This window comes from Arvicola amphibius, chromosome 2 (assembly GCF_903992535.2).
Source record: "Arvicola amphibius chromosome 2, mArvAmp1.2, whole genome shotgun sequence".
In the NCBI taxonomy this organism is placed as follows: Eukaryota; Metazoa; Chordata; class Mammalia; order Rodentia; family Cricetidae; genus Arvicola; species Arvicola amphibius.
In genome coordinates this window covers 81,523,853-81,538,129 of record NC_052048.2, presented here as the reverse complement: position 1 = coordinate 81,538,129, position 14,277 = coordinate 81,523,853, and the positions used below count along the sequence as shown (strand labels likewise).

Here is a 14,277-nt window from a genome sequence, read left to right as displayed (position 1 = left end):
GTATCACTTGCCTACAGTTGCCAGCAGAGACCAGAGAGGATTTCAGATCCCCTGGATATGCGTGTAGTTACATACAGCTATGAGCTTCCAGTATGGTAGTATGCCAGCTGGAAAGGAACCTAGGTCCTCTGGTCAAGATCAAGAAGTGCTCTTAACTGCTGAGCCATCGCTCTACCCCACCCCCTTTAAACAGATTTATCATTTTTTTCTTAAGTAAACACATCCAGTATTGAACTCTGTGGTGTTACCTGGTAGTTCTTTCACCTACTGCTGTTTCACTCTTCCTTTCTTAGAGAAGTGTATGGGGCAAAGTGTATAGCAAATTGACAGCTTCACAAGTATGTCAGGGTTGTCAACATTGTAATGTTTACATTTCCTTTTGGTTAATACTGCATAATTTGGTTACATGTATGTAAATAGTCAATAAAAATACATCAGTAATTGAGAGTTGACTGTTTGTGCTCTCTCATTAGAGCTATTGGAAATGTAGAAAGAGAAATAATTGAGAGGCCGGTGAGATGGCTTAGTAGGTAAAGCAGTTGTCCCTGTTCTGACAGCCTGAACAGGAAAGAGCATGACCTTTGCTGTCACACATGTACTTACACAAGAAATAAACGTAATTAAATATGTTTTTAAGAAAAACAATTTGGAAATCCACATTGTGTTCTAATAAGCTCTAAGCCCCTAAATAGCACAATCTGAAATAATTCATTTTCTTTTGCAACAGGTATAATTGTGCAATCAGCAGCTCTGATGATCGCAGTCTCTTTCGACGGCTGAAACTGAATTATGCAATTTTTGATGAAGGCCATATGCTGAAGAATATGGGCTCTATCCGCTACCAGCACTTAATGACAATTAATGTAAGAATGTGTTTATAAGTGGTTATGAAAAAATTTACACACACACTTTTATATCAAGGGGACAGTCTTTGTCTTTAAGGGTCTTTTTCCTTGGTGGACCCTGTTGCCACGGTCATGTACTTCTTGTTTTGTTTTTTGTTTCTTTTTCATCACTAATTTTTTAAAAATGTAAAAAAAAAATAATACTCTTAGTACTGTGTTGCACATGACCTTCAATTTATATGGCACGCTGTTTATATCAAGTATAGTTTATCTTTTGCCACCTCGTAGAAGTTAATTGAGGATACTACTTTCAAAATGTGACCAGCAGTTTCACTTTCTGCCTGAAGTATAATAGATTACAGTAACTGACATCAAGTATTTCAGCTTCTCTCCTGTCACAAAATGATACAATGTTCTTGTATCCTTTACTGGAAACGGTAGACAAGAAGACAGGGAGAGATGCTTAAAGAAAACTAATCCAAGTTTTGTCTTCACTCTCAGGCAAATAACCGTTTACTGCTCACGGGTACACCTGTGCAGAATAATCTGCTAGAACTCATGTCGTTGTTGAATTTTGTTATGCCACACATGTTTAGTAGTAGCACCAGTGAAATCCGAAGGATGTTTTCTTCTAAAACGGTAAGCATGCATGTTTGTTTTCCCCAGATGGGAAGCTGTGAAGATGCTTCGCTCTTTCTACTTTTACTGTTGTTTTCATGGTACATGCTCTATCAAGTGAGCTTAAATACTTGGTATACTATATGTAAAGATATCAGCCACAGTATGGAGGAAAATAGCGAACAGTTCTAGTACTAGTAGTCAGGAGTTTTGAGTTTTCGGTATCCTTACGAGCTGAATAATAGTTTAAAAGTGTTTGAGAGCTCAGAAATCTTGTATTATATGTATATTTTTAAAAATGCATTCCTTTTTCCCCTTGCATATCCTTTATTTAGCCTCCACTAATTTTAATACCTTATGCAATTATCATTATCAAAATACCATTAGCAAGAGAAAACTTGTATAACACTGTCAACTCAAAGACAGGGACTGAAAATTAGTACTTAAGACTCAGCTATGAAGGTCCTCCATCCTGGAGATGGTGACTGGCCTTTCCAAAGCTAGAACTAGAGTCTTAGAGTTTAGGATTTCCAGATACCCAGTGGGTATCTCTTGTCTACATAGTCACTGTCTTGGGAAGCTAGAGGCTTCTGGGGGTAGAGCTTAGAGGTCTTACCCAGAGCATGATATTAACCCAGTGACTTTGTGACATCTGCTTACATTAACGAATCTACCATGTATAGTCTGATGAGAGAGAAAATGGTGTGTTCTCAGACTTTGATGCATTTCATAAGAATCTGTCGTCCATGACTACAGAAACTATGGTTATTAAATTGTTAGATTTATTAAATATTATGAGCATGTGAAGATGCCCAGTACTTTATGTAGCAAACTCCATTTTAGTACTTTATTCCATGGCTCTTCTTGTTCTCCACCTGCTGCAGAGGAAAGACAGTTGACTAGACTCAGGGGTTTCTAGTTCTCTGCTTTGAGCTGAGTGACCTTATCTAAGCAGCTTAATTCTAGAGTGTCTTGCTTGAAACTTGGGAGAAGACCCACCCCTGAGATCTTAAGATGGCCTTCACCTTTGTCTTTTCTATTTGTGTATGTACTCAAGGTGCATGTGCATGTTCAGGCCACAGGTTGACATGAGGTATCTTAAGTTGTTCTCTACCTTATTGTTTTACTATTATTAATTTATTCTCTGGTAATTTCATACATGTTTATAATGCATTCTGGTCATATTCAGCCCTCTCTTAACCCCTTGCTATCTTCACCTACTTTCTTCTCACCAAGTGTCAGTCTCACTTTCATATCTGCTGGCAACCCACTGGGCTTAACCAAAGCTACCATCCACTGGAGCCTATATAGGTAACTCACCAGTGATATTCATGATACCATGAATACAGTGACTTTGACTTCCCTAGTAGCTGTCACTACTATTAGCTCCTCTGGACCAGGTCTAATGACTCTTGCTCCTATCTGTGACTAAATGTTTAGGTGCTCTGTCTCATGCATACCTGTAGGCAGCCTCCATTGCTGTGAGTTCCTGAGTGCCACGACACATTCTACCCATTGGACAGGATTTTGTGGTCCTCTTTCCCATCATCTGACTCTTAAACTCTTTCTGTTCCCTGTTCCAAGATGGCCTGTCAGCCTTTCAGGGGGTGATGTGAGTGTCTTGTTTAAAGCTGAGCTTCACACTAATCTGCTGTCCACTGGGATGTACACTAAACACTGCTAGGTGTCTGGGGCTCTATGAGTTTGTCTGTTCTGTAAACCTGGTTCATCTCTGGATTACTGGTCCAAGTGTTCACTAGCACCTGGTACCTCTCCACTGACTATCATTTCTGCTAGACTTGAAATCTCTATTTTTTTTTAAAAGATCGTTTTTCTGAATTGTTTTATTGCACAAATCTCTATTTTTTTAAAGATCGTTTTTCTGAATTGTTTTATTGCACATCATCTGTCTTTTTGATGTTTGCTGATTAATTGCTCCCACTTGATGTGCAACTATAGAAATAGACTGGTAGAATTTATGAACTACTTTTCCAGCCCTAGTTTATGGGTCCAGAGGACCCGTTATGTAAAACTTTACTGTGCAATTCTTCAAACGCATCAGCTTTGACTTGGTACTGTCCCCTGTTTGCATCAAATTACATTGACTTTGGGGAAGACTTTTTTTTTTTTTAACAAAGACATGGGTTTGTTGTTCTTTCTACCCCCTTACTCTCTCTCTTTAATCATGTGCACACATTTTTAATCCATGTGATTTATTCAGTCAATAACTAAATTGGTTGGGTCTAAATACCAACTAGTCTGGTTCAGAATTATTACTTCAGTAAAATACATGATAATATATATACCATGAAACCTCAAAATATATATGAAACTTCAAGTAGATTACAGCTCAGAATTTAAAAGTGACATTCTGGGCCCAAGCAGTAATTTAGTCTAAAGCATCTACCTATCATATCTAAGGTCATGAGTTTGACCCATTCCACTATGTATTGGAAAAGCCCAAACAGTCCAATGTATTTCCATCTGTGAATTGAGGGTCTACAGATAGTGCAGTTTTGTAACATGGGATTGTTGTGATGATTTAAAAACATGACATCTAAAGGATTGTGTTTTTATTTTGCTTAGAAACCAGCAGATGAGCAGAGCATATATGAAAAGGAGAGAATAGCACATGCAAAGCAAATAATAAAGCCTTTTATTCTCAGAAGAGTCAAAGAGGAGGTAATTCTTAATTTAGGTGTTTTTGGTTGTGGATTTTTTCTTAAAAATTCTGTTTTCTTGGAATATTCTTAGAAAAATCATGAAGTGATTTTCCTTTCTAAGGTTCTCAAGCAGCTGCCTCCTAAGAAGGATCAGATTGAGCTGTGTGCAATGTCAGAGAAGCAGGAGCAACTCTACTTGGGCCTTTTCAACAGACTTAAAAAGTCCATCAACAATCTGGGTAACATCAGATTTGCACAGCTTATGGAAAAATGAACTTAGACTAGAGCATATGATAATTAGGGGTTATTCTATTTGAAGAGTTAGCTGGGATTTGAAGAATTTTTGTTTTGTTTTGTTTTTCAAGACAGGATTTCTTTGGGTAGCCCTGGCTGTCCTGGAACTAGCTCTGTAGACCAGGGTGGCCTTGTCCTCACAGACAACATAGGCCTGCCTTTGCCTCCTGAGTGCTGGGATTAAACGTGTCCACCATCACCATCTGACTTCAAGACATATTTTTAAGTGTTAAAAATTGAGGTAGACTTTAATAAATAGCTCTGTTTCACCTTGATTTTTTTTAAATGTATACTCTTTGGATCACAGAAAAAAACACAGAAATGTGCAATGTCATGATGCAGTTGAGAAAAATGGCCAACCACCCTTTATTACATCGCCAGTATTACACACCCGAGAAGCTGAGGGAGATGTCTCAGCTAATGCTGAAGGTAAGGGCTTATTATGTACTCTCTGAGCTTTGCTAATAACACTGGGAAATGTTTCAGGTGGTCTAGGCTGAAAGTCAGGCAGCTGAAACATCGGGCACATTCATCTTTGAAGCACTGCGGGCCTCACGCATGCTGTCCAAACTCTCCATTATCCATACTGCAGCCCTGTCCTGAAATACACTTCATAGGCAAAGATCATTTGAGGAACAAACAAGAAGGGAAAGATAATTAGGCCCAGCATCTGCAAACTGGGCCAGTAACTCTTTTTTGTTAGAAAACAATCGTGTCCATTCATCTATGTTGTTCTTTTAGGGTTTCTCACTGTGGGTGGAGCTAAGTACAGTATACTCTACTTTAACTATCGAGCTGAAAGAACTGTTAATCAGTTGGTCTCTGGCTCTTTATGAGAAGAGTTTGCTAATTTCTCAACTAGATTTTCATTATACAAATTTTTAAGTTAACAAAACAAAAACAAAAACTAAGCCAAACTAAAAGATCCCTTAGATTTGTGTCCTTGCTAATGGGACAGTTTTCTCGTTTATTTTTTTCAGTTTGTTTTTTGTTGTTGTAATTTTCTCTTTGTCAGTTTAGTCTTTATTTTTGACTCATTCTTTCTTATTCTTTTTGTAGATAAATCTGTGTTGAATGCAATGAGTTGTCTTTTAATTATTTTGGAATGTTTTAAATACATAAAAATACAAAGAATTTCTATAACAGACCATCTGTGCATGTTACTTGGACCCATTTTTACTTCAAAATGATACTGCTCTTGTTTCCTGTAAACCCCTAAATAGTTTTGCCAGGATTATTTTGAATTTTTTATTTAAATTTTTATTCAATTTTAAATTCCAAATTGTGGAGTAATTATTTATGTAGTAGGAGCAAAGGATATTTTATATGTTAGTAATGGCAATCATAAAAAAGAAATATTCAGACAAATAAGAGGAAAAGTTTTTCCTGTGTATGAACGTGCTATTGAGAAGAGTTAAAAATCCCCTTTTTCTTATGATACCCCAAATTAATACTCATTTCTTATCCTAAATTTATTATACTAAAATGTCTGGTTTGAGTATTTTGCAAATGTGTAATGGTTTTATTAAATTATTCTCATCCTATTATAAATTGTGTATTATGTTTTATTGTGTTTCATTTTAAAAAGGAACCTACACATTGTGAGGCTAACCCTGACCTGATCTTTGAAGACATGGAAGTTATGACAGACTTTGAACTACATATACTTTGTAAACAGTATCGACACATTAATAATTACCAGTTAGACATGGATTTGATTTTAGATTCTGGGAAATTCCGAACCTTAGGATGCATCTTGTCTGAATTGAAACAGAAGGTATTTAAAAGGATGACTGTCTTTGTATCTGCCTGGTTGAGTTTCTGAAACAGAAGATATTAGAAAGAATGACTCTGGTTTTTTTGTTGTCCCAGTCTAATTTCCTAAAGATTAGTTTATGTTCTGCGTTTTTCTAGAACCTAGTGTTTTGAATATTTGCTTCACATATTTTTCTTTATGTAGAATTTCAAAGAGAATATAAAAGTCAGATAAGATCGCATATGTTAGTTTCTAAGTATTATCATTTTGAAGGAGACTGATTTCTTCAAATGATACTGTGATTTGTATGAAATAATGTAAATTTTCAGCATTAATGTCCAAATAGTGATTATGAAGCTGTTCCCATTGAATGATGCTCTTTTATTATGAAAAGGAAATAATAGCAAACTGTCTTTAACTTAATAACTGAGTTAAACTTCTGCTACTAAAGTCTAGAAGTTAAGGTAATTTATCCATATATAAGGAAAAATAAATTTATCCTCAGTACTGTTACTTGATTTTTACTTTAAAAACATTTATGGACACTGTATAATTTTATCATGGGGAATTTTCTGCAAAGTTGCCAAAGGCTCTTTAAAGTGCTCCTTATTTTGTAGGCCTCATGGCTTTGGGTCGTGTAATGGTTTTACTTTCCTGTTTCTAATTCATGAATTTATTTCCACAGGGTGATAGAGTTGTATTATTCAGCCAGTTTACCATGATGCTGGATATATTAGAGGTTCTCTTAAAGCATCATCAACATAGGTACCTCCGATTAGATGGAAAGACTCAGATTTCAGAAAGGTTGGTATTAGCTTCCAGACAGCACTCATTTGTGCATCTGCTAGCATTTTAAATGTAAGGAACATTTCATAGAAATTTCTTGTTTTAAGACTTAGCCTGTGTTATTTCAGATTATTTCTTGGGGGAGAAGAGGATAATTTTTTTTACTTTTTTTTTCAGAGTTGTATACAAATATATTGTGGAAAAACCCGAGAATTGTATGCTTTTCATAATTTTACCTTTTATTTCATGTTATTTCTATTTTTTCGGCATTAAGGATTAAACCCAGGGCCTTTCACATGCTAGGCAAGGACTCTATAACCATGCTACAGCCCCAGCCCTGATACTTTTTCTTTTAAAAAACTATTCAGTGTTTAAAGCATTTTAAGATTTTCGTCAACATTGTTTTTAGGTCAGATGTTCATAATTTGAAGGTTAATTAAACTTTTAGAAAAAAAAGTTCTTGTTTGGCAGGAAGATCTAACATTTGAGGCCAACCTAGGCTATTCAGTGAGACATTCCCTGTGCCAACCACCTCTTTCCCAAATAGAAACAACCCTAAAACCAGTCTTTACAGGTTTTTGAAAAATTACTTATTTTCTAAGTAGTTGTTCTTGTCTGTTTGTATCTTGGTTTATTTTTATCAGCTAGGGTGATCCCCCCCCCCACACACACTGTATTAGTGTTCAGGGTCAAAGTCATGACAAACAAATCCGTGGGATGTGATTAGATCATGCAGTTCTTCGTTCATCTGGTGTGCTGCTGTCTACTGGTATAGCTGTTAAACTGGATAAGTATTATTTAGCTATATCCAAAGTACTCCAAAAATAAAATACTACTTCAAAGATTAATCAAATGGAATGATTGAAGAATTGAGGGCTTCCTTCAGACATAGGAGAGAAAAAAGTAGGTATAGCGGGAAGATCATATATGTGTAGTCCCTAGGTTTGCTTTCTATGTGAAGTGGTTGTTTTCAGTTCTACGTGTTTATCATTTAGTGAAATTGAACCTAATCCATTTGTCTTATAGGATTCATCTAATTGATGAGTTTAATACAGATATGGATATCTTTGTATTTCTCTTGTCAACCAAAGCTGGTGGATTAGGAATAAATCTGACTTCAGCAAATGTTGTTATACTTCATGACATTGATTGCAATCCATACAATGACAAACAAGCAGAAGACAGGTGCCATAGAGTTGGTCAGACTAAGTAAGTATTGTCATTTGAAATTTAGTTTTCATCAAGTTCTGGCTTGATTAGTACAGAACAGTAAAGAAGGTGTGCTGGATACTCTGTCTTTAGCTTTTACTTTTCAGCAATGTGTAGCTGCTATTTTTTTTGTCAGTGTACATTGATATTGTGTAACGTCCTTTGTACTCACTTATTTTCTAGTAATTAAATTAAACTTCAACTTCCATACCAAGTAGTTCTGTAGTTAATGAGACATATATTACCAGTAATGGTACTTTCATGCCTCTAATTGCATCACTTGAGAGGCTCAGTCAGAATACAACAAGGCTCAGGCCAGCCATCCTGACCCAACAGAGCAAGTTCTAGGTCAGCCTGGGCTCCATAGAGACCTGGGCTACAAAGAAACAGGAAAATATTGTATTAAGGCAATCATGCTTGTCTAGAAAATACTTCATCACCATACTCTATCTCTAGTTCCACTGTAATGAGGTTTTATCAGTAATTTTCAAAGCACACATATTTTTCTGTTCTCTTGGATCACTAGGAAAGGATCGATATCTGAATGTTTTAATACTTCTAAATGCCAGTCTCAAGTAGTTTGAATAAAAGAAGTTAATTATGGGTCTGTCTTAGTCATTGGTCTATTGCTGTGAAGAGACACCATGACCAAGGCATCTCTTGTAAAAGAAAGCATTTAATTGGGGTCTTGCTTACAGTTTCAGAAACTTAGTCTGTTGTCATGATGGTGGGAGCATGGTGGCAGACATTGTAGACATGGTGCTAGAGCAGTAGTTGAAAGGTCTTTATTCTGATCCATAGAGAGACACTGGGCCTTGTATGGGCTTTTGAAACCCCAAAGCCATCCCTGTGACACACTACTCTAAGAAGACCATACTCCTTAGGCTTTCTAATCCTTTCAAATAGTACCACTCCCTCGTGGTGACTTAGCATTCAAATATATAAGCATATGGGTGCCATTCTTATTCTAACCACCTGAGTCATTTACTTACTTTGCCTATTATTCTTATTGAAGTGTTAGACATATGTACCTAAATGACTTTAGTGACCTGTGGACTTGTTGTGTGTTTATTTTTAGAGAAGTATTAGTTATTAAATTAATAAGCCAAGGAACCATTGAAGAGTCCATGCTAAAAATTAACCAACAGAAGTTGAAACTAGAACAAGATATGACCACAATAGATGAAGGTAAGCTGTTTGTAAACAGAAATTCTGAAATTTATTAAAGTATAGATTACCAGAGTTCTTAACTAGTGTGTTTAGTATGGAGGACAAACTAGTTTGAAAAGCTATGCATACTTAATGTCAAATACAACAGTAACTAATATTTTTTTTTTCAGAATTGATAAAAACATCTTGATATTGAAAATATCTCTCTTCTATTTATTATAGTGGACTCTAGAATATCCCCAAAATAAAATCAAGTTTGAATCAATACCATCTTTACAATTTCATGATTTGTTCTCTAAATGAATAATACTATCAACTCAAAAAATTGAAAACATATTTTATGGTGTAAATAATTTTTTTTCCTGGTTGCCCTGCCTATATCTCCTGCCTTGCTACTGGCCAGTCAGTGTTTTAGTAAACCAATATGAGCATTTTATTAAACCAATATGAGTGACAAATCTTTAAAGTGTAGGAGAGTATTTCCGATAATAGTGTTGTATGTGTAGTATTATGCATATGTGTGATTGGAGGTTAATTGAAATCAGGTCTCTTTCAGGGTTTTTTGTTTGTTTGTTTGTTTGTTTCCTCCATGTGCTTATTATCTGGTTTTTTTTTGAGTTTTATTTTTCTCTGCTTCCCTCCCTATCTCTCCCCTCTCCTTCAATCCTTCCCCAAAGTCCCCATGCTCTCAGTTTACTCAGGAGATCTCGTCTTTTTTTAACTTTCTACTTCCCATGTAGATTGGATCTATGTAAGTCTCTCTTAGTGTCCTCATTGTTGTCTGAGTTCTCTGGGATTGTGGTTTGTAGGCTGGTTTTCTTTGCTTTTATATTTAAAAACCACTTATGAGTGAGTACATGTAATAATTGTCTTTCTGTGTCTGGGTTGCCTCACTCAAAATAATGTTTTCTAGCTCCATCCATTTGCCTGCAAAATTCAAGATGTTGTTATTTTTTCTGCTGTGAAGTACTCCATTGTATAAATGTACCACATTTTCTTTATCCATTCTTTGGGTCAAGGGACATTTAAGTTGTTTCCAGGTTCTGGCTATGACAAACAAAGTTGCTATGAACATAGTTGAGTACATGTCCTTGTGGCACGATTGAGCATCTTTTGGATATTTACCCAAAAGTAGTATTACTGGGTCTTGAGGAAGGTTGTTTCCTAATTTTCTGAGAAATCACCACACTGACATCCAAAGGAGTTGTACCAGCTTGCATTCCCACCAGCAATGCAGTAGTGTAAATAACTTTAAGAGCCCTAATACTTACATAATTTTATTTTTAATAGTAAATATCAAAATACAGTAAAATACACTTAAATTTTTTAATGTCAGTTTTCAGATTGAATTACTTGGGCCTTAGAAACCTCAAGTAAATAGTTCCTTTCTACCTCTGTTGGAGAAGATAGTTAAATTTTATAAGTTTAAATGTTTTATTTATGCATGTAATTTTTAGCAAGTAGTATATTCACATAATTTAAAACAGGGGCCTGGAAAGGTGACTCAGTTGTTAAGAGTGCTTCTTAAGCTCAGGAGTCCCTCCAAGCACAGCCCTCCTCTTCATCCTCCCTTGGTTCTGTTTGTTGTTACTTGCCCAATAAAGTTCACTGTTCTTCACTGAAGCAAATCAGGAAAAGAACTCAAATAGGACAGGAACCTGGAGGCAGGAACTGATGCAGAGACCTTGGAGGGATACTGCTTACTGGGTTGTTCAACCTGCTTTCTTTTAGAATCTAGGATGTTATGGCCTTAAGCTAGGCCTTTCTACTTCAATGACTAATTATGAAAATTCCTTAGAGGCTTGCCTACAGCCTGATTTTATGGAGGCATTTCCTTTCTTCTTCCCTTCTTTCCTTTTCCCAAGGTCTCAGCACTAAAAGCATAAATAACTTTAAAGTCCCAGTCTTTACAACTTGAGTTCAATACAAATTCTTGAAGTAAGAAAATATTTAACTTAATTTTGATTTGTATAGGAGCCCACAGTTGAGAGATTTTTGACTACAAAGAAGGATTCTTTCTTAAAGTAACTGGTTAATTACTCTTTTGAACTTTTACTACAGAAATTTTGATATAAAAATGTTGAAAACATGGTATGAAGGAAAGCTTTGGGTACAGTGTGTGTTTACCTTTGCTCTCCCAGCACCCGTGTGAAGTCAGTTACAAGAATGACAGTTCACACTCAAGGATTTTAGATAAATATTTTCTGAGTTGCTGCAAACAAGTAACTTTCAGATATGATCACGTTTCCTACTCAGATTTCCCCCTGTTGTCCTTTTAATATTTTTTTAAAATGAGATTCATTTATTTTGTTACCTGTGTTGGTATTTTGCCTGCATGTGTTATGCAAAGTCTTGTGCACTTGACACCGAGGCCAGAAGAGGGCATCAGATCCTCTGGAACTGGAGATGGTTGTAAAGCATAATGTGGGTGCTTGGAATTGAACCCAGGTCCTTTGGAAGAGCAGCCAGTGCTCGCAAATGCTGAGCCATCTCTAGCACCCTTTTGAAACTAGGGTCCTATTAAAGTTCACACTTTATATTTTATTTTGTTGTCTGTAGTATCTTTACACTGAGAAGACTCTATTCTTTGTTCTCCTTGCATTTTTTAAATGTGTTACTAGTTAGTTTAGTTTAGGGCATGTGTTAATTTGGTACCATGGACTGTCTTCAGGTCTGTTGAATAAGCTTGGAGGGAGAGGTATCTGGGTACCTCTTAAGGGTTAGCCAGAGTTCTATGTCCTGTCCATGTGACTTTTACCAGAGAATACAGCAGGTGAGAGTGTTCTTATAGTTTTGATTATGTCTGAGGATTTGTGAGAGAAATAATTTGTTGTGCTTCATTTTGGCTGTATACCTCAGAAAGCTGTTTGTAGTTGATGGCTGCACACATCAGAAATGCTTGTAACTTTACAGCTATGCCATTCCACTGCCTGGGAAATTAATAACTCAGTTGCCTATGTTAAGGCAGTTTTTTGATGCCATTGAAACAAACTGGGAATGAGTTATAGGTAGGAATTCACCAAAAAAAAGAAAATGTTGAGAGAAAATACCTCAGAAGCCCAGATATTTCTGCCTAACATTTCACATTATTTTCTGACCTGCAGCTGATGAAGGAAGTATGCCAGCAGATATAGCCACATTACTAAAAACATCGATGGGCCTGTGAAAGGAGAAATCCAAATTCCTGACTAATGAGGAAATTCAACTTGGTGCCCTGAAGGACATTCACATCACAGTGACCATGGGGTTTAATGAGCATTTGTAACTTTTTATAATTTCATGTTGCATTTCTCATAGTATGGACAACTTTTTGCCACTAACTGGATTCTCCATATGTTCACATCCTGAAGATGTTGAATAATCATTTACAAAGCAGTTTTCTGAATGGGGATTAGTTGGTGATTGTTTGTAACAAATATGCTAATGCTTTAGAAATGTCAGTATTTTTGTAATTATTTCTACCTCCAAATATATATATCTATATATATATATTGTCTTTCACTGGATAATGTGTGTAGATTTACATGTGCCTTATTTGACAATGCTTGTCTTCTTATTTTTACCTGTCTCATTTGAAGTTTTTGTTATGTTAAAGAATGAAGCAGTATAGGTTTTTAGCCTTCATTTCATTGCTATTTGAAGCAGATGTTCACCAATGTCAGTAAGAACTCAGCCTGAATTGAAAGGTGGCTTTCCATCTACTAACATCCCCAGGTCCTCTTCCTACTTCTGTTAAAGCACATTTGTTTGGCTAGGCACTAAGTTGTTTTCCAGTGAATAGTAACTTAAGTCTTTCTCCTGCTTTGTGGCTTAATTCCTTTTTTCATTTTCTTACTGAACTTCTGTGCTCATTGACTCTGTCTGTTCTTGTGTGTTACCATCAGTCTCCTCTCCTGCTTTCGCTTCTCTGAACTGTTGCCCAGTCACTTCTGCTCCAGTTCTCTCGTATATTTCCTACAACCATATCACAGATAGCAGAGGCTGGCGACGTGTCTCTAGGCCAGCAGAACAGACTAACTTAAAGCTACTTCACTTCAAAGGAGATTGGATGTGACTCCATACGAAGGCAGCATTAGGTACTGCATGGAAATAGGTCACTAACTTTAAATTCTTACCAAAATATAATTATCAGTTCCCAGGATTTCCAATACAAGACCACCTGAAGAGAAGCCATTGTTCAATTCCAGTTCAGTGTTGGTGACAAAGTAAAATTTAGAAGTAAAATTGTCTTTGAAATTTCCGTCTTTATTAACTGTTCCTTTAAATTTTGCCTGTCAGTCTATATTGCTGTTTTTTATTATACACCAGATTCTTTGTACAACTTGTGAGTTTTTGTGTTTTGTTTTTATTATGTAAATATCATTATAAATAAACTTATTTATAAATGAGAGGTTTGTTAATTATTGGAGCTCATACTTTTTGAGACATCCTGACTGCTAAGGTACTAGGTAAGTTATTAGAAGGTTGATATGCTCTTACAACTCCAGACTCAGTAGTATAATTTTGCTGCTAAATGAATATATTAGATAGATAGCGACATTACAGAGCTACCAGGAATCTGCAGGTGACAGACAATGCTACCTCCTCCTGATCACAGTACCCAGGTCGCTTAGCAAGTTGTTGGGAAGCATACCTCTTAAAGCCACAGTAAATTTCTCTTAACTTTTCTGTATGAATGTATCTCCCACATAAGGCATTTTTGTTGTGTTGTTAATATTTCTTCTAATGAAATGTAGTTGAATCTCCCTGTAATAGTCTATTGTTATGTGTAGGGTTTAATAAAAATATTTGCGATCGTCAAGTTGTATTTCACACCCTTTGTAATAGATTCTAACTCTCTTTCAATCCTTTCCCATAGAAATAGATAGTATTAAGCAGAAATGGGATTGTCTCATGCTCAAGAAATTATTTGGCAATTAATTAGCAATTAATTGGG

The 14,277-nt window shown here is 36.0% G+C and overlaps 1 protein-coding gene across 2 annotated transcripts in view; it reads left to right on the top strand.

Moving 5' to 3' along the window:
• The window catches only part of Smarcad1 (SWI/SNF-related, matrix-associated actin-dependent regulator of chromatin, subfamily a, containing DEAD/H box 1), a 74,168-nt gene extending 60,439 nt beyond the window's left edge, over nucleotides 1-13,729 (top strand). For both annotated transcript variants that reach the window (XM_038318914.2, XM_038318913.2), the window contains exons 15-24: nucleotides 728-863; nucleotides 1,347-1,484; nucleotides 4,050-4,145; nucleotides 4,248-4,365; nucleotides 4,728-4,849; nucleotides 6,009-6,197; nucleotides 6,862-6,980; nucleotides 7,989-8,171; nucleotides 9,250-9,359; nucleotides 12,446-13,729. In XM_038318914.2, coding sequence (XP_038174842.1) covers nucleotides 728-863; nucleotides 1,347-1,484; nucleotides 4,050-4,145; nucleotides 4,248-4,365; nucleotides 4,728-4,849; nucleotides 6,009-6,197; nucleotides 6,862-6,980; nucleotides 7,989-8,171; nucleotides 9,250-9,359; nucleotides 12,446-12,507 — 1,273 coding nt within the window. In that variant the 3' untranslated portion in view covers nucleotides 12,508-13,729. The remainder of the gene's footprint in view (nucleotides 1-727; nucleotides 864-1,346; nucleotides 1,485-4,049; nucleotides 4,146-4,247; nucleotides 4,366-4,727; nucleotides 4,850-6,008; nucleotides 6,198-6,861; nucleotides 6,981-7,988; nucleotides 8,172-9,249; nucleotides 9,360-12,445) is intronic.
• The last annotated feature ends 548 nt before the right edge of the window (nucleotides 13,730-14,277 follow it).